The sequence below is a fragment of the Zingiber officinale genome, chromosome 6B (assembly GCF_018446385.1).
Source record: "Zingiber officinale cultivar Zhangliang chromosome 6B, Zo_v1.1, whole genome shotgun sequence".
In the NCBI taxonomy this organism is placed as follows: domain Eukaryota; kingdom Viridiplantae; phylum Streptophyta; class Magnoliopsida; order Zingiberales; family Zingiberaceae; genus Zingiber; species Zingiber officinale.
The window spans coordinates 87,091,986-87,111,369 of NC_055996.1; the positions used below are offsets into that span (position 1 = coordinate 87,091,986).

The 19,384-nt window shown below is 41.9% G+C and overlaps 1 protein-coding gene across 1 annotated transcript; it reads right to left on the reverse strand.

Moving 5' to 3' along the window:
* Window positions 1-2,528: 2,528 nt before the first annotated feature.
* Window positions 2,529-3,180, reverse strand: LOC121990390. Its single transcript, XM_042544527.1, has one exon. The coding sequence runs from the start codon at window positions 3,142-3,144 to the stop codon at window positions 2,683-2,685; it is 462 nt and encodes a 153-aa protein (XP_042400461.1). The 5' UTR covers window positions 3,145-3,180; the 3' UTR covers window positions 2,529-2,682.
* Window positions 3,181-19,384: the final 16,204 nt, after the last annotated feature.

The following is a 19,384-nucleotide window of genomic DNA, read 5'->3' on the forward strand; positions in this document are numbered from 1 at the left end:
TAGCTTCTTCCATCTCCACACTTCATATTCAAGTGAAGTTCTCATAGATGGTACCAAATTTGATTATGTCTGAAGGTGGTGGAGATGACGTGCTGGGAAGGTGGCTTTGTCGTTGATTAGGAGAAGACTTTGAACTCGAGATAAAAGGACACTTGGCACTCCTTTCAGCGCACGTCAAAGAGAGCAAATAGAATGTTAGAACGAGAACCAGGGAGGGAGTCCTTGGCGCAAATACTTCAACGCTCAAGTCAATATGATGGCCAAGCGAAAAGTATAGAAGATGAACCGTAGTATGCTTTCGATGTAAAAACGTAGTAAAGCATACCTCATTGACGGAGAGAACCCCCCCTTTTATACTGTCCCTTATAATTTCCGCAATCATAAGGTGACAAGGAATATCCGATGTCAGAGTATGTCGGGTAATGAAATATATACAACCTGGAAGATGTGCAACCATCCCTTAAGGAATCTTCCGTTACCAGTATATGAACTGCTTTTTATGACCTCGATAATTAATGAGGCGATTTAAGAGAATATGCTATCAAAATATGTTGGGCGATGGAAGGTGTATAGCCACCCCAGAGGAAGGTTCCATCACACATATATGTCAGAGTAAGGAACATGCCCTTGTGAATAGTTGTTATTCTCTGACAAGTAGTTGCGATTCTCTGACACTATTGTCTCCTGGAACCAATCCGACTGGCACTTTGCCTGACCGATTATATGAAAGGAGACTGGTTCATGAGAAGAGGGGAACGGAGTCCTGAAGCTCCGACCGACCATTGGGTCAACCGACTATATGCTGAGAGTTATATTGTAGGACTAACGAATGTATACCGAGTACCCTGGCTTTGTGTTGAATGCCCTGGCTTTATAAGTCTAACCGGATCTTAGTCCGCTCGACTGGAAACTAGGAGACTTCCTTTGTTGTGTGCTGGGAGACTACCTTTAGCAGATGGGGAGCTAAGCCCCTTATGCTTGGTCAACAATAAGACTGTTTGAGTCTATTCTATATATCTTGGGCACTGAGTGGAGCGATAAGTCCGACCAGTTCTTGTGGCTGATCGATCATAGGCTGAGAGACTTGTGCTCAAAGAGTGGAGTCCGATTGGCCATTAGGTCGGCCAACTACATGATTGGTATTTGTGGCTGACTGACCATAGACTGAGAGACTTGTGCTCAAAGAGTGGAGTCCGTCTAACCATTAGGCTGGCTAGTTATATGATAGGTATTTTGATACCGAGAAGTAGAGCACTAAATCCTTTAAGTTTAACCGGCTATATGATAGGTATTTTGATACCGATAAGTGGAACACTAAGTCCTTTAAGTCTGATTGGCTCCTAGGTCGATCGGCTTTATGCTGAGATCTATAGTGTTGAGGAGTGAGAAGCTGAGTCCTGGTGGTAATAACTTGTTTAGATGCATATACTTTGACCGACTATTATCTCATCTTGAGTTTGACTACCACTTCACTTATCATATTACCTCTAGGTCCACTCGTAATATATCGTATAAGAGGATATTCAGATAAATTAGTAGGTATTAGGGAGTTTGAAATAAAAAAAAATTACATACAGATAATATAAATAAATTTTTGCTGACATAGGTAATGAGGAGGAAGTTGAGTTTTACATACAGAAAATTTAGGATAATTTGTTATTGGTTTGGATTTAGATGTAAAAGGTACTTAATTTTAAATTATGCTTTGGGGTTCAGGATTACAGTTTATGATGTCTAGATTCATGCAATCTCAAATTTATGGATAGTTTGGATTAATTCTTCAATATTTTACAGGTCTAAGAGAGAAGAGCTCGGCGTGGGTGCCACTGAATAGCAAGGTAAGTACCGACCAAGAGCCGAGAGCTCGGCGCTCAACTTTCACTTTTTCATGAAACAATACGAATCGTGACAAAACATAAACAGCATCCATCATCACAAAGGTCTGCGTTGCCAGGAAACGGAAGCAGAAGAATAAAAATATTAGTCATGAGAACAAGAGTCCTTAAGCGCCAGAGGTCAGAGCAGATCACCAGGACTACTGTCGCCGGAACGGCAGGCAATTGAAATTTCTTCTTGACATCGATGTTCAGCGATGGGTGCAGAGAATCAGAGACTGAAATAAAGTAGCAGCTCATCAGTGATCGGCTGCTAGTTGCTGCACGGAAGAAGCAAACACAGACATGACACGCACTTTTCCCCAGCTTCTGATTCTGAAACGATGCTGCCAACACAGTCCACCAGTATGCAAACAAGGATGCAGCATTTACATTCGAACTTTATCCAGAAAAATTGTGATTATAGTTGATGACAATCTTTTCCTTGGTTATTGTTTTATTAAATGTTAAATGCGAAAACAGAATGTACCATCACCAAGTTCTTCATAGAATGCCGCTGATTAATCTCCGGGTAGAAGCAGATAGACATGATATAGAAGAATAAAAATAAGCCATGAACGAGCTACCAAATTACTGCAAATTGCAGCTATGTCAGAGGCAAGCGAAAGAAAAACACTTGAACAATTTTCAGTAAGCAATTTATACATACGAACTTCAAAGCAGAACACCAACAAAATGCAACTTTTTTGGATGCTACGATAACCTAGTTCTTCCTATTTGACACTCGATTGTTTGTTGATCTGATGCACACTGTTGTTCTGAAAATTGTCAGTCTTTTCCGTCAGCATCATTTCGATGCCGTCTGCGGGATTTCGTGGATGTGATGCAGCTGCCAGATATCGTGGTCGGCCTCTTCCCAGAACAGGCCGCTCGATCCCTCTCCGCCCCTCGCGTCCGAGCAGAGGAAATCCTCGTCGACGAACGGAAACCACCCGGAGAGTTTCTCCTCCTCCACCCAATACAGAGACCGCCAGAGATCGCCGAGTTCCACCTGCCAATCCATCCACTCCGCCACCGCCATCATTTCCTCAGACACCGAAAACGATGGAGCAGAAGGCGAATGCTGGGGCTCGGGTTCCGAAGCTTTTGATGAAATCCTGATACCGCCTCGCTTTGTCCCGGCATTCCCCTTCGAAGCCGCCGACTTGGCGCGCCCCGCCGCGGCGGGCGAACCCCTCTGACGCCGCGGGGCCTTGCCTGAGGGCTTCGAGAGCAGCGGCGAAACGGCGCATTCGCTGCTTCGTTTCATCCCTGACCTGCGAGCGAGAGAGCAATGCAACGGTGAGGGAGAAAGGAGTCGCCGGATTATATATGCATTTTGCTCGAACAGAGTGGTTCAAGTGCTCCGCCGGAGTACGTGAAAAAATAAGATGTAGCAGTTTTCCTCTTTATTTGCAAATTTTGGCTTCTTTTAACTTTAATTACTAATAAAAACAAAATGGCTGGCTCACGCTATCAATACTCTCAAGCACTGAAATAGTATCTAATAGTCGATCATTCGTCAAAAAAACGTTATTATTATATTAGCGACGATATGTAAATGAATTTTCATTGAACTAGATATTACCTTTTTTTTTCCTGAATATTATTTATAAAATTACAGTCCTAATACCGTAGAAAATATTGAATTTTCATTTCTTTTGATTAAGATATTTTCCGGTGTTAATCGGCTGAGCAGCTACACACGTTGAGTTCATCGGTTGTTGGGTATTTTATCATGCCAATTATAACACATTTTGTCACAGGCTCATCGTTCCATTTGAATAGCTCGTCAAGCCAAGCATGGCATATTTTATCACAGGCAGTGCCCCTGTTGATTCGTGTTTGTGCCAACCCAATTGGTTCATGTTTGTTTTAGCTTGAGTTGGGCCTAGTCCTTGGCTATTCGACTTAGCATGCATACACAATTTATATTTGTAAAATACGTACAGAAGGTTTAAAGAAGATTGTTAATTCAGGTATGATATCTGATTCTATCTGAAATTAGAAAAATAGTGCAATGGTGAGATGACTTTGAGGTTGATTGTAAGTAGACTCCGAGGGAGAGGGATATGGTATCGCGATCTAGCCTGCGTGCCCAAAAGAAGAATTATAGGAAGACAAATATCAGTAACTAGGTCAGTGAGGGGGCATCGGCGCATGCACTCCAACTCTCAAGTAAGAACAATAGTCGAGCTAAAAAGAGAAGAAGATAACAGTAAAATTGTAATATGGATGCATGTATGTGCGTACACATACCCCCGCCTTTAGGAGGAGAGTAAAACTGTAATGTGGATGCTAATTTTCCTCTATGTACGGATATCAATGTTTTCTGAAAAAGAACTGGCTATTCTGATATTCTGACATCTTTCCCAAAACAAATCTACCATTTATGTGTATTATAGGGTAGAAGTTTCCTCTATATAGCATGCACAGTGGATATTTTTTTATTCTATAATAATTGTTACATAAAACGTCAAAAAAGAATATTAAACCGTTGAGCTGATAGACCATTAATACGTTTTTGATGATAGGCTGGTCGAGTCTCTTATAATGTCCGGTCGGGTCTAATCTACTTCGACGAGGAGTTCGGTCGACTAAAGAGCACTGATCCGTTTGAGGACTCAGCCACTTGAAGACTAGATATCAACTCGGATAGGAAGTCCGATCGGCTAAAGAGCGTTGAATATCTTGAGAACTTGGCCTCTTGAAGATTGTGTATCCACCCGTATAGGGATTCTGGTCGGCCTAGGGTTCGCTCGGACATGGAGCTCAGTCAAATTGGCTCGAGATTTCATCGAGCTGGGGGACCTGGTGTCCGATCAAATAAAATGTCTGATCGACTGGATTACTCAACCGAACTGTGCGATCGTGCCAACCCCGAGTGTTAACCCTCCTTGATTTTAACCACCATATTAGTCGGTCTTTTTTACTTCAACTCCAACATTAGGGGCTCTACCTTATTTGTCATATCACAAGCCTCCCCTTCAAGTCTAGTCGAAGGATGCGCGAGTCCGACTGATTAGACTGCCTATTGTAAAAGTTAAATCGCTTCTGCCTACAGAGTTAGATCACTAGGCTCGTCATATAATGTTGAACAAGTAGCTGTAGCAATGTCAAGTGAGAGACAAAAACCTTGCATGCCGAGCAAGAGACAATAACAGTATCGAGCATCTAATTGAGCGGATGACTGAACGGGTGACATTTGATGATGAGTGTCAATTGACTTGAGATATGGGAGTGTCAAGTGAGCGACGATTGATGACGAGCATCGATCGGCTGGAGATATGCCCATGTGAATTGCTACTAAGAGCCCTGCCCAAGTGAAGTGCTGGGATAGCCGACCGGCTGGTTGCTGGGCATGTGAGCCATGCATGTTTAAAACTCATAGTTCAGGCAAGAGTTTGAGACATAGGTGCAAGAGCAAATTCGCTTATAACTCGGCCGAGCAATACGAGAGTTTGGGACATAGGCCTGAGAACAAGCTCGCTTATAATTCGGTCAAACGACACGAGAGTCTGGGGCAAGTGCGAGAGAAAGCTTGCTTATAACTTGGCTAATCAACACAAGAGTCTAAGACATAGGCACAAGGGCAAGCTCACTTATAAGTCGATCGAACGACACGAGAGTATGGAAATTGGGCACTAGAGAAAGCTTTCTTATAACTCGGCCGAGCAATACAAGAGTCAAGAAATTGGGCACGAGAGCAAGCTTGTTTATAACTTGGCCGAGCAACACGAGAGTCTGGAAATTGCACGAGAGCAAGTTCGCTTATAACTCGGTCGAGTGGCATGAGAGTCTAAAAATTCGACGCAAGAACAAACTCACTTATAACTCAACCGAGCAGTACGAGATTCTGAGATATAGGTGTGAGAGCAACCTTGCTTATAACTCGACCGAGCATCACGAGAGTCTAGTGTTGGTGCAACCTTAGGTCAAGGTTGACCTGGTTGACCCGACTCGAGTTGACCTGACTCGAGTTATATTTTGATGTTTGACGAGAATAGAAAAGTTGTATCTTGATGTTTGACAAGAATACAAACTTGGGAGATTGTGGGTGCAACATTCGGTCAAGGTTGACCTGGTTGACCCGACTTGAGTTGACTTGATTCGGTAAAGTCCAAGTATGGAGACTTGGCACGGGAAAAGTCCAAGTATGGAGACTTGGCACGGAAAAGTCCAAGCGGGGAGTTTGGCACGGGAAAAGTCCAAGTATGGAGACTTGGCACGGAAAAGTCCAAGCAGGGAGCTTGGCACGGGAAAAGTCCAAAGTATGGAAGCTTGGCATGGGAAGTCGGAGAGGGCTCGGCAGCTCGTTCTCCGGACCAGGTCAGAGAGGGCTCGGGAGCTCGTTCTCTGGACCAGACGAAGTCGGAGAGGGCTCGGCAGCTCGTTCTCCGAACTAGGTCAGAGAGGGCTCGGGAGCTCGTTCTCTGGACCAGATGAGGAAGTCGGAGAGGGCTCGGTAGCTCGTTCTCCGGACTAGGTCAGAGAGGGCTTGGGAGCTCGTTCTCTGGACCGGACGAAGTCGGAGAGGGCTCGGTAGCTCGTTCTACGGACTAGGTCAGAGAGGGCTCAGGAGCTCGTTCTCTGGACCAGACAGAGGTGGAGAGGGCTCGGTAGCTCGTTCTCCGGACTAGGTCAGAGAGGGCTCGGTAGCTCGTTCTCTGGACCGGATGAGGAAGTCGGAGAGGGCTCGGTAGCTCGTTCTCCGGACTAGGTCAGAGAGGGCTCAGTAGCTCGTTCTCAAGACCAGGAAGGCCTTAGGATTTAGGGATGGGAAGCTCTAAATCCACATGGGCATTGGATCGGTCAGCAGACCGATCCAGTGATACTATGGGTTTTTTGATTGGTCTAGTGACCGATCAGTAACCAAACAGTGGCTCACTGTAAGTTATCTGATCGGTCACTAGACCGATCAGGAAACGATCAGGAGGCAGAGAAGGTAGGGGGATCGGTCTGTGGACCGATCCACCTATAGCCTGATCGGTCCACAGACCGATCAGGCTTCGAAGCCAACTCTCACAGAGAGTTGGTTGATCGGTCTGGGGACCAATCAGCCTAGGGCCTGATCGGTCCACAGACCGATCAGGGTCCTCCTGGACCGATCAGGATGGAGCCTGATCGGTCCAGGCTTAGCCGTTGTGACTCAACGGCTAGATTTCTGTGTTGCTCGTTGTCTTCTTCGCAGGTGCAGGATATAAGGCTGCTACAGGAGAAGGAAGAGATCTCTCGAAACTCTTCTTCTTGTTCCTCACTCTTGCGATCTGAGCTTTGCTGAGCTCCCTATTCTTGAAGCTTTGTGTGAGCTTCCCTCGACTGGGTGATCAGCTGCTGTTGACATCGTGAAGTTGTTGTTTCATCGAACTCCAGTCAACAAGAAGGCAAGCAAAGTGTTGTTACATTCATATTCTTCTTGTTTTCTTGCTCTATCTTGTACTCCTTTATTGCTGTTGCAAAAGAGTTTGTGGCGAGGTTTCTCCACCCAGAAGGAGTTGTTGTTAGCCGGTTTCCCGAGGTCTCATCCACCGACGGATTGATAGGCTTCGTCCACCTTACGGACACGCCGAGGAGTAGGAGTATCATCTCCGAACCTCGTTACATCATCGTGTTTGAGGTTTGATCTTCTCCACTTTCGTTCCTACATTGTATTTCTGCTGCGCTAACCTAAATTGTAGGAAGAAACGATAATTTGAGGTCGGCTATTCACACCCCCCTCTCTAGCCGCTATCCGAAGGTCCTAACATCTAGGACATAGACATGAGAGCAAACTCGCTTATAACTTGGCCGAATAGCATAAGTGTCTAGGATAAGCATGATAGTAAGCTCGCTTATAACTTAGTTGATTAACATGAGAGTCTAGGAGATAGGTGTAAGAGCAAACTCACTTATAACTTGGCTAAACAACACGATAGTCTAGAAATTGAGTATGAGAGCAAGCTCGTTTATAACTCAGCCGAGCGGCACGAGAGTTTAGAAATTAGGTGCGAGAGAAAATTCACTTATAACTCAGTCGAAAGGCATGAGAGTCTGAAAATTAGGCACGAGAGCAAGCTCGCATATAACATAGTCGAGCGACACAAGCGTCTGGGACATAGGCGCGAGAACAAGCTTTCTTATAATTTGGTCGAGCGGCACAAGAATCTAAGATATAGGTGTCAGAGCAAGCTCGCTTATAACTCAGCCAAACAACACGATAGTCTAGGATGAGCGCGAGACTAAGCTCACTTATAACTCGGTCGATTGGCATGAGAGTTTGGGACTAACCTTAGATATTGGAGGCACGACGTTAGAGGCATGGTGTAAACCTAAATGCATTGGAGAGTGGAGGCGTGGTGTATGACCCAAATATCTTAGGAGACACAGTTTATGACCCGAATGCCTTGGAGAGAGGAGGCTCGGCGTTGAAGACACAGTATACTGTAAGTACCCTGGGTAGTTTTGATGTGGTCAACAAAGTTCAGTTAGGTCATGTTGTATTTGATCCTTATGTCAAGTGTGCAGGACCTTAAAAACACAAGAAGTCGTGCGAAAGAGGCAACCAGGGAGAAGGATGGCACAGGAAGAGAGTCGACGGGTTCGGTGCATTCGTAGGATGAAGTGCTGCGGAAGAGTACACTAGTGAACGAGAAGGAAGTTTACCATTTTCGAATGAACAGTGCTGAAGACGCCCTCAAAGGCTTTGAAAGCGCCTTCTGTGAACAGTACTGAAGGCGCCTTCAAAGGCTTGGAAGGCACCTTCGATGAACAGTATGAAGGCACCTTCCAGCTCTTGAAGGCGTCGTCCGACAGCCGTTAGCGAAGATAAAGTTTTATCTTCTCACGGATAAAACTTAACCAATTGATGGCGCCTTGAACTCTCTTAAAGGCGCCTTCCACGCTCAGATAAGATTTTTCAGGAGCTGTAAAATGGCTCATGGAGCTAAGAAATAAACAACAACTTGAACTACAACTCTTGTACTATTTCCTAGTCGATTTCTTGAGTTGTCAACGTCTGTAAAAGGCTTCTCTGCCTACAACGAAGGAGATCTTTTTAGTGTTGTTCACTGCCTTGGATTAACAACTATCTAGGTTGTAACTAAGTAAACCTCTGGTCCTCTTATTTCTTTCTTTAAGTTGTTTACTTTAATTTTATTATTGTTGTTTTAATTGTGCTACTAATCAAGTCCAAAGATCGAGAAGGGGTTTATTTTTTTAGTGTAAGTAATTCACCCCATCTTGTCGGCCCAACTTGGTTCAATAAGTGGTATCAGAGCCAGGACGCCTTAGAAGGACTAACCGCCGATTACAGCAACAAAATGATGGCTAGTGCAAGCATTCATCCACTAAAGTTCGAGGGAGACTTCGCGCAATGAAAACGTCGGATGGAGGTATTTTTTAAAACGGACTTTAAGATTCTGTTAATTATAAAATATGATTTTGTAGCCCCTAAGAACCAACATGGAGCTGGAAAGGAAGAGTGTTTATAGACGAAGAAAGAACAAACTGATTTCGTGGTGAATGATAAAGAAGAGTTTCATCTATTGAGCGTCCTTCCACCCTGGGAGGTCAATCAAATCGGCAGCTATAACTCCGCCAAAGAGCTCTGAGAGAAATTCTTGGAAATCCATAAAGGTACTTCGGAAGCAAAGTTAGCAACGTGATACATCCTCCAAACCCAACTAACAAACTTGCGGATGAACAATGGAGAAAAGGTAGAACAACTCGAAGCACGAATCAAAGAACTCATCACTCAGCTTAATAATCTCGGAGAATCGATAACGAACCAAGATTCAATTCGGTACATACTCAACGCCTTCCCGAGAACTCCAAAATGGTCATCCTTAGTAGATGCATACTACATCTCTAAGGACTTCGAGGTAAGTACACTAGAGAATTTGTTTTCTACTTTTAAACTTCACGAAACTCAATGTGCAGATCCTAAAGAAATCGAAAAGTCGAACAACAATCTTGTTTTGAAAGCCAAGAAGGAAGATCCAGATTCTGAAGCATCAATCGATGAGGACAAAGCAGTCCTAATGGTAAAAAAAATCAATAAAATATTAAATCTAATAAATTTAATAAGTCATAGGCAAAGAAACAAACTCGGAGCAAAAGGAAGGTCCAACGTTACAACTGTAATGAAGAAAGGTACATCAAGGATGAATGCCCTAAACTGAAGAACAAAAGTAAAAGACCAACAAAATCGAAGCTCAAGACCCTGAAGGCAACATAGGACAAAACGTCATCATTAGAATCTGAACTTGAAGAATATGCCGGACTAGCCTTATTGGTAGACCATCAAAGAGAAGAGGAAAGTAGCTCAACAATGAGCATCGATGAAGGGAGAGGATCCTCAGAAGAAAGCTGTGATAAAGTGGGAGTTTCCTGAGAAGAAAGCTGCAATGAAGGAGGAGCATCTCAACACAAGATAAGTGAGGTACGCGCACTAGGTGAGCTCAATTCCGGATGGCCGGAGCATCACCAAAGCGAATAGAGTGAAAAATGGTTAATAAGGGAAGTTAACTATTTCCAGATGAACAGTGCTGAAGGTACCCTCAAAGTCTTTGAAAGCGCCTTCTGTGAACAGTACTGAAGGTGCCTTCAAAGGCTTGAAAGGCGCCTTCGATGAATAGTACAAAGGCACCTTCCAGCCCTTGAAGGCGCCTTCCGATAGCAGTTAGCGAAGATAAAGTTTTATCTTTGTACAGATAAAACTTAACCAACTGAAGGCGCCGTGAACCCTCTTGAAGGCGCCTTCCACCCTCAGATAAGATTTCCAAGAGATATAAAATGATCCGTGGAGCTAGGAAATAAACAACTTGAACTACAACTCTTGTATTATTTCCTAGTCGATTTCTTGAGCTGTCAACATCTGTAAGAGGTTTCTCCGCCTACAACGAAGGAGATCTTTTTAGTATTGTTCACTGTCTTGGATTAACAACTATCTAGGTTGTAACCAAGTAAACCTCTGATCCTCTTACTTCTTTCTTTAAGTTGTTTAGTTCAATTTTATTATTGTTGTTTTAATTGTGCTACTAATCAAGTCCAAAGATCAAGATGGGGTTTATTTTTTTTTGTAAACAATTTACCCTCTCTTACCGGCCCAACCTGGTCCAACATATATGACTAGAATGCCTTGGAGAGTGGAGGCTCGGTGTTGGAGGCAGGTGTGTGACTCGAATGCCTTGGAGAGTGGAGGCATGCCGTTTGAGGTACGGTGTATGACTCGAATGCCTTGGAGAGTGGAGGCCTAGCATTAGAGATACAGTGTATGACCTGAATGCCTTAAAAATTGGAGGTCTAGCATTGGAGGTATGGTGTATGACCTGAATGTTTTGACTTTTGGACTGTCTACTTTGCTAAAAATAAGGATATATTTTGGATTTTAAAACATAAAATTTAAATTGTAGACTTATCTGTTGAGCTAGCTAAGCGGATAATCTTAAGCTGTTAAATAAGGACAAATGAGCCACTTGGTATGACTGAGCTGCTAGTCAAGACTATCGAGTGGATGACAAATTGAAATTTATCCTGAATAGAGATGCCGAAAGGATTTGTCGAATGAAATTGCCGCAATTTAAAATTCCTGCAACTGGAGTTATTTGGGAGTTGATTGACAGTTTTATCCTTTGGGATTTCTGATCGGATGCACATTTTGACTTTTGCCAATTGGATTTGCCGTGCCAGTTGGATGTTGTCCATTTTAATTTTTACCAATCAACTTTTACTTGGAGATGTCGATGGGACTTTACGTGGAGATGCCAATTGGTTGTGTTTTTGGTCAATTTGGAGGATCTGTTGATTTTGACCAATTTAGAGATCTAGCCTATTAACATTTTTTGACGGAAATTTTGTCTCTTTTGCATGTGATTTTGATGACTGCTCAGATTTTTCAATTGGATTTGACAAAGCTGGGAGAAACCGAATGCTGAGTGAAGCTGATCCAATCCAAGTTGATTGGAGTTTTCCACTTGGACTTGCCAATTCTCGCCGATCGGCTTAGATTTGTTCAGAGTTTGAGATGCGGTCAATGTTGTCGATTGACTTTTCTATTGGAGCCAACTAAGACCATTTTGACTTTTGATAGCCATTTTGATCCTCGAAGTTGTCGATCGAATATTTGATTTGAGCGTCAACTAGGCTCTTCCCACTATATTTGATCCTCGAAGTTCCCACTATATTCCAACTCGAATCCCTGTCCAAACGGATACCTAGTCTTCAAGAGGCCAAGTCCTTAAGATGTTCAATGCTTTTTAGTCGACCGGACTCCTTGCCCGAGTGGATATCCATTCTTCAAGAGGCGGAGTTCTCAAATGGGTTAATGCTCTTTAGCCGACTGAACTCCTCGTCCGTGCAGATTTGGCCCAATCGAACATTATAAGAGACTCGACCAGTCTATCATCAAAAGAATATTAATGGTCCATTAGCCTAACAACCCAATATTTATTTTTGACGTTTTATGTAACCGTTGTCAGAGAATAAAAAAATATCCCTTATGCATGCTATAGAGAAAACTTCTATCCTACAATACACATAAATAATGGATTTATTTCAAAAAAATTATTAGAATGTTAGAATAACTGGTTTTTTTTTTCAAAAATACATTGATATACGTACACAGAGGAAAATTAGAACTATATAAGTGGTCTCCTCCTAAAGGTTAGGGTACGCGTATGTACGCACATACATCCATATTACAGTTTACTATTCATCTTCTTCTCCTTTTCGCTCGACTATTATTCTGATTTGAGCATTGAAATGTCTACACCAAGGACTCCTCCTTGGCATGATTACTAACATTTTTCTCCATGTAATTTTTCTTCTAGGCATGGAGGCTTGATCACGGCAATAAGTCCCCCTCCCTCAAAGTCTTCTTATAGTCAACCTCAAAGCCATCTCACGAGCACATCATCTCTTTTGATTTCAACCCACTATATTCTTGAAGACTGGGTATCAATTTGTACAGAGATTTCGGTCGGCCTAGAGTCCGCTCAGACATGGAGCCCGATTGAACTGGGTCGAGATTTTATCGGGTTGGGAGACGGGTGTTTGATTGGACAAAGTGTCTAATTAATTGCATTACTTGACCGAATCGTGTGACCGTATCAACCTCGAATGTTAACCTCTTTAATTTTAACCATCACATCAACTGGTCATCTTGCCTTTAACCTTAATTTTAAACCTATAAAACACTTGAAAATTGACTCATGCACACTCCAGCAAATCAGATTTCCGAACTGAGCTACGTCCTGGGGAGGCGAAGAGTAATATTTCAAGATTATAGAGGTGTCTCATGATGGTAGAATCTTAGCAACACGCTTCATTTGAAATAAAATTTTGTATCGCAGAGTGACAAAATTTACAAACATTTTCAATTAAAAAAAATTCTATTTTTTTCTCTTTCCTGCTAAATCTTTGAAAGCGACGGTCAAAACATAGTGAACGATTAATTTAAACATGTTGCCTTTTCCTTGAAAGAAGTTATCATAAAATAACTCCGTCCTATTTCTCGACGACAATACTGTCAGGACGCAGCAGAGGGAAGGAGTGCATCGGAGCCATCGAGTCTGTGTCAGTCGGGACATCATATCACGAGCTTTTTCCATTCCATAAATCTCAAAGAGGACCAAATAGCAGACGCATTAAATTACAATAAGACAAAGCACAAAACCGCTCTCTCTTCCAGTCCTTCGCGTCTGGACGCCGTTGTTCCGCTGCGCAGTGCGACGTATTAATTCTGGTTCCAGTGCAGGTTTTCGCGCATTACAGAGTTTTAATGGGCTCAAATGAGAAGCATTTTTAGTTTTGTATCTTGACAAAGAAAAAAAAATAGTTCTTCAGGGCCACGAATCACGATGTAAGATAAGGTGTGGAAAACGACAAATATTTTCTTATTTAGTTCTTGCGTGTGACAAGATAAGTAGTTCATGGTTCTCATCTTTAGCCCGATGAGTCACAGTGAGGGGCGGCTCGTGAAAATACTGGAGCCTGGAAATTGACAGGCACCAGCCTCGACATTCATATGGCTGCGGACTCGTCTCGTCGTTTTCGTTAAAGTATTTCATTTCTGTGCTCAATGGTCTGCTTCGGTCAACGATTGTAAGGATAAATGCGACGTCACATCAAAAACAATCCCCCCTCGCTAACACAATATTTTTTTTGTCTTGTCAGAGAATAAAAAAAAGGGTAAAATTTGATTGGGCATGACGCTAAAACCAATTGGATTATTGCATTGGTGAGAATCACAAGGTTTTCAAGTGCATTACATTTAATTTAAAGACAAGTTAGTTATCTAAGATTTTAAAACACAATTTGTTTTTCTTTGTTGAAATTAAAGTCATTTGATTTTGGATGGACTAAAGCAAGGCATGAAACGGGTTGCCCAATATTATAAGTCATCTTAAGATAATTTATTTGATACAAAAATAAAAAATTGTTTTAGATATTCTAATACACTCCCCGTTTGAATAATTATATTGTTGATTGAATTAAGTATTTATTCCTAGCTAAGATCTTGATTTGACTAGTCACGTTCCCTCGAGGCGATGCGATGCGATGGTTAAGACATGGGATATTATTATATGAGATCTTGAGGTCGAAATTCGGCGTGACCGAGCATAACCTCCCTCATGTCTTGGCAATTTGCACTAATGGCTAATAGTCATCCGTGATTTACCTCCTCCGTGTTGACCTAGAGACGGGTTGACGGGGACTCTGGGAGCGAACGAATCATCTTTTGCCACATGATTTGATTAGTCACGAAAGGACAACTATTGTGAAGAAGCATATGACACGATTAGGAGTAATTAGGTGGCTTGGGTAGGAGGAAATAGGAGTCTAATAAATTGAGTAGGAGGAGTTGGGTGAATGAGTTGAAGATGTCTAATGGTTGGTGGACCAAGTCAAAGGAGTCAGATGGATGAGTAGGAGTCTGGTGGACCGATGAACAACTGTTGTAGAGAAGGTTACAAATGATACAATGATAAAGGAGACTTACAAAATTCCTTGGAACACTCAACAAAATGTTAGAATGAATATTGAGGTTGGACTCAATGTGACCACTCTAACGCTCAAGTCAGCAAGGGCTGGAGAAGAAGAAAAGTTATGGAGGAAAAGAGTTCGAATGTCTATATTCAAGTCCCTACGCCCCTAGAAGCATGCAGCCTTTTAAAGAACTATAACTGTGCCTTTACGTTACCCACATGTTCCGAGATAAACGCTTACATTACCCACGTCTTCCGGGAGAAATGAGTACATTGACCATGTTCTCTGGGAGAAATAATTAAATTGCCCAAGTATTTTGGGAGAAACGGTTTAGTGAGCTATAAAGGATGTAGGGCCCAACTAAAGGTGACTAAGTTGAAGGGATTTGCTGACCAAGTTGATGGAGTCTGGTAAATCAAATAGAAAGAATCGACTGACTGAGCTAAAGGTGCCTAGTGGACGGAATCGGAGGAGTCAATGACTGAGTAGGAGAAGTCTAGTGGACCGACTCAGAGCAGTCACGTGACCGAGCTGAAGGAGTATGGTGGACCGAATAAGAGGAGTTCATGATCGAGTAGGAGAAGTCTGGTGGACCGAGTCGGAGGAGTCGGGTGACTGAGTAGGAGGAGATCGATAAACAAAGTCGGAGGACTCCAATGATCGAGCTGAAGGGGTCATGTGTACCAAGTTAGAGGAGTCGAGTGACCGAATAGGAGGACCCTGGTGGACTGAATTAAAGGAGTTAAATGGACTGATCCTGAAGAGTCGGATGGGTCAGGCGAAGGAGTCTAGTGGACCGTTTTGACCTCCACTTTTGCTCTACTTGACTTTTGAGTAGTTAACTTGACTTCTGACCTGACTCTGCCACATGTGGGCTCTCCTTTCTACCACACCACAAGCCTTCTCCCCAAGTATAGTTGAAAGAGGTCTGAGTCTGACTGACTAGACTAACCAAGTCGCATCTCAACCGCTTGCTTGTTCTTAGAGATGACATGGCATCACGGTTTCACCGTCTTACTCTCTATACGCCACGACAATACGCAAACAAGGCATCATTAATGTGACTGATATGCGTGATGGTGTATCCAGGTCATCATTGACACATCTTGTCCTATAATTAATGTTGACAAGTCGGAGGATGATGCGTGTCAAGGTCATGTTGGGAGATTAGCTTGAGATGATAGTTGAGATTTCATAGATTCATGCATGTGATCCAATGACCCAATGCAGTCGCGTGCCTTTTTGTCTCTCAAATCTGACTATTGAAATTTCTAGCGCTGACTATATTAGGGTTAGTGAAGGAGGAATATGTAAGTACCCTGGGTTAGTTTTGACATGATCAACCAAGTTAAGTTAGACTCTACGTATTTGATGTCTATGTCTAAGTGTGTAAGGACATAGAAGCACAAGAAGTTGAGTGAAAAATATGGCTAGCGAGAAGGATGACACAGAAAGTGAGTTGAAGGGCTCAGTGCATCTAAGGGATGAAGTGCTGCAGAAGAGTACATCGATGGATGAGAAGGACGTGCATGATGCTTTTGAGGGATGAGAAGTCGGGAGGAAGACTGATCGAGGAGAAGGCTAGAGTTGGGTTCGGGGTGAGCTCAACTTTGAACGACAGGAGAATCACCCAAGCGGCCGAAAAAGTAGCCAAATAAGTCAACATGAAGTTGACTTTATCGAGGCACCTAGACAAGGTCTAGGCGCCTGAGTCCAGTCACCCAGTCCAAGTCTAATCGCTCGAATTAGCTCGGGCCAAGTCAGTCGCCAATTCGAGCTGTTGCAGCGACGATCAACTTTGAAGTCCACGCTAGCAGCTTCCAGGCGCCCTGATCGGTCAAGCACCCGGAATGCGACACGTCAATAAACAGTTTCCTAATAAGCTTCTTATCATTGCATGGGCGCCTGGAGGCTGATGACATGGACTCCAAAGTTGATCCTCGTTATAATGGCTCAAATAGGCGCCTGACTTGGCCCAAACTGATCCGGGTGCCTAGATCTGGTCTGGATGCTTGGACCTAGTCCAGGCACATGGACATAGTCAACTTCACGTTGATTTTTTTGGATTGGAAAGATGCTAGAGGGGGAGGGGTTAACAGCAAAAAAGTAACACAAAAATACAAACGCTAACATAAGTAATTTTTACTTGGTTTGAAGTTTTTGATGACTCACTTTAAGGCCCGCACTCGTTCAGTACTTTTGTTGGGCAATCACTATCAGTTTGAAAATAAGTTACAAAGATTTGAGTACAAGAACTGAAACGTAAATGTTACCAACAAACCAAGAGGAAATTTGAAGAAGTTTTCATTCTTTGAACTTCAGAGTAGCCTTTCGGTGTCGTCCGAGCATTTTCAAAGCAGCGCATGAATATGAAAGTCATAGCAGATAATTGTCTGAAGTTTTTGGTTGAAGGCCTTTATATAGACCCATTCGAGGTGCTTGGAACTCCTCTAGGTGCTTGGATCGTTGCTAACATGGCGATCTCTCGTCGAAACTTGATCCATCAAGTTTATCCACCTCCGGGCGCCAAGAACTCCTCCGGGCCCCTAGACTGTTGACGTGGGTTCGGTCAGTCATCGTACTTCAACTCAACTTCTGGATGATTTTTCTAGTCTGAGCGCTTGGACCAACTCCTAGCGCCTGGACAACCTGGGTGCCTAGCTAGGCCGCTTAGGCGAAGCTAGTTTGGGTGCCCGAACTCCTGGATCCCTTCCAAGTACTCGAACACTCTTTTTCAGCAACTTTTTCTCTGTAAAAAGAGTTAGTCCAAGTAACAAAAATATTTTTATCTTGCAAAATAAAGTTAGCACAATACAATAAGGTAGTAGTAGCAATTAGATCCAGTTTCCCTGAGACAATGATCTAGTCAAGGTCTCAGTTTAGGTTCCCAAATGAACCTAAGTTGGACCGACGCCTACTGTTCCCTCAACCGGGAACGCGCCCTCACTAGATCTCTCCTCCAATTGGTTACTTTTTACTTACCAACTGTAGTCGCTTGACTTATCTTTTACCCACCAGATCTTTCCACTAGTTGTTAGGTCCGCAGACCCAACTGGACTTCGATCAGTTGTTAGGTTTCACAGATCCAACCGAATTTTTCGATAGATATTGAGTCCTGTGGACCTATCTAGACTTTGCACCAGCTATCAGGTCCCATGAACTTAGCTGGATTTCAGCCTAGTGTCAGATCCGTCAACTCTTGCACAATTACTAAAGCAATTAGATCACAAACACTCTAACTTTAATCCACTTGTCATTCATCAAAACCTGAGTTAGATCATTAGTATAAATTGTACTAACAGATTTTTCTAGCAACTTCTTCGGTCCCTTGGGTGATTCTTCGGTCATCCAGAGTTGAACTCATTCGAACCCAACTCTGACTTTTTCCTTGAGCAGTTTTCCTCTCGGCTTCTCGTCCCTCGAAAGTACAGTGCACATCCTTCTCATTCGCAGGTGTACTCTTCTATAGCATCTCATCCCTCGGATCCATCGAGCCCGTCGACTCACTTCCCATGTCATCATTCTCGCTAGCTGCGCCTTCCGCTCGACTTCTTATGCTTGTATGCCCCTGCATATAGATTCAAGGCATCAAATACATAGAGTCTAACTTACATTGGTTGATCACATTAAAATCAACCAGGGGTATTTACAATCTCATTTTTTTTTATGTGCATCAATCCAAATTAAGTTAGGGTAAAAACAAATAATAAAACATTGATTTACATTTATAACATGGCATAAATTTGTAATAAAAAAATTAAAACCTCCCCCTTAACTTAATGTCTATTTCTCTACCTTTTATGACATAAAAAAAAAAGAAAAATATGAATAACATTAGAAGAATATTGAAAAATTTTCTATGGGTACAAAACATAATTTTCAACGATATGTCTTTTTATCAAAATTTATTTTCAAATAAATAATTTTTATCAATTAATTCTCTAGTTTGATAAAAATAATTTAGAATTTATTTTTAAGTTTCTAAAAATGCTGAAAAAAAGTTTTTCTGGCCAAACAGAAAAAATCAAATCAGGAAAAAAAATTTCATGACAAAAAAAAAATATTTTGACCATAAATAATACTTTTGAGCAGACATAACCATTTTAAAATTTAAATCATTAAAAATATATTTAGATTTCTAAAAATTTGGATAATTTTTCTAAACCTTAAAAATGTAACAGTGCTTTGCAAAAAATTCAGGTTTTTCAAAATTTATCTCTAAAAATAATTTAAAATTTAAAATTAATTTTTTGATGAAAATTTATAAAAATCTGATAATTTATAAAAAAAACTCAAAAATTTTTATTCTAACCGAAAACCTAATATATTTTTGAAATATTTTTTAATTTTAAAGTTAGATTTTTTAGCAAATTCTTAAAAAATAATATAACTTTTAAAAAAATTTGAATTTTTTTATTAGTTGATAATAATTTATGTTTTTCATAGGAAAAAATTTGGATAAAAAATATAAGCAAAAGGTCTTCAAATTTAATTTTTGCTAAAAATATAAACAATTCAAAAATCCTAATACACATGAAATGAAT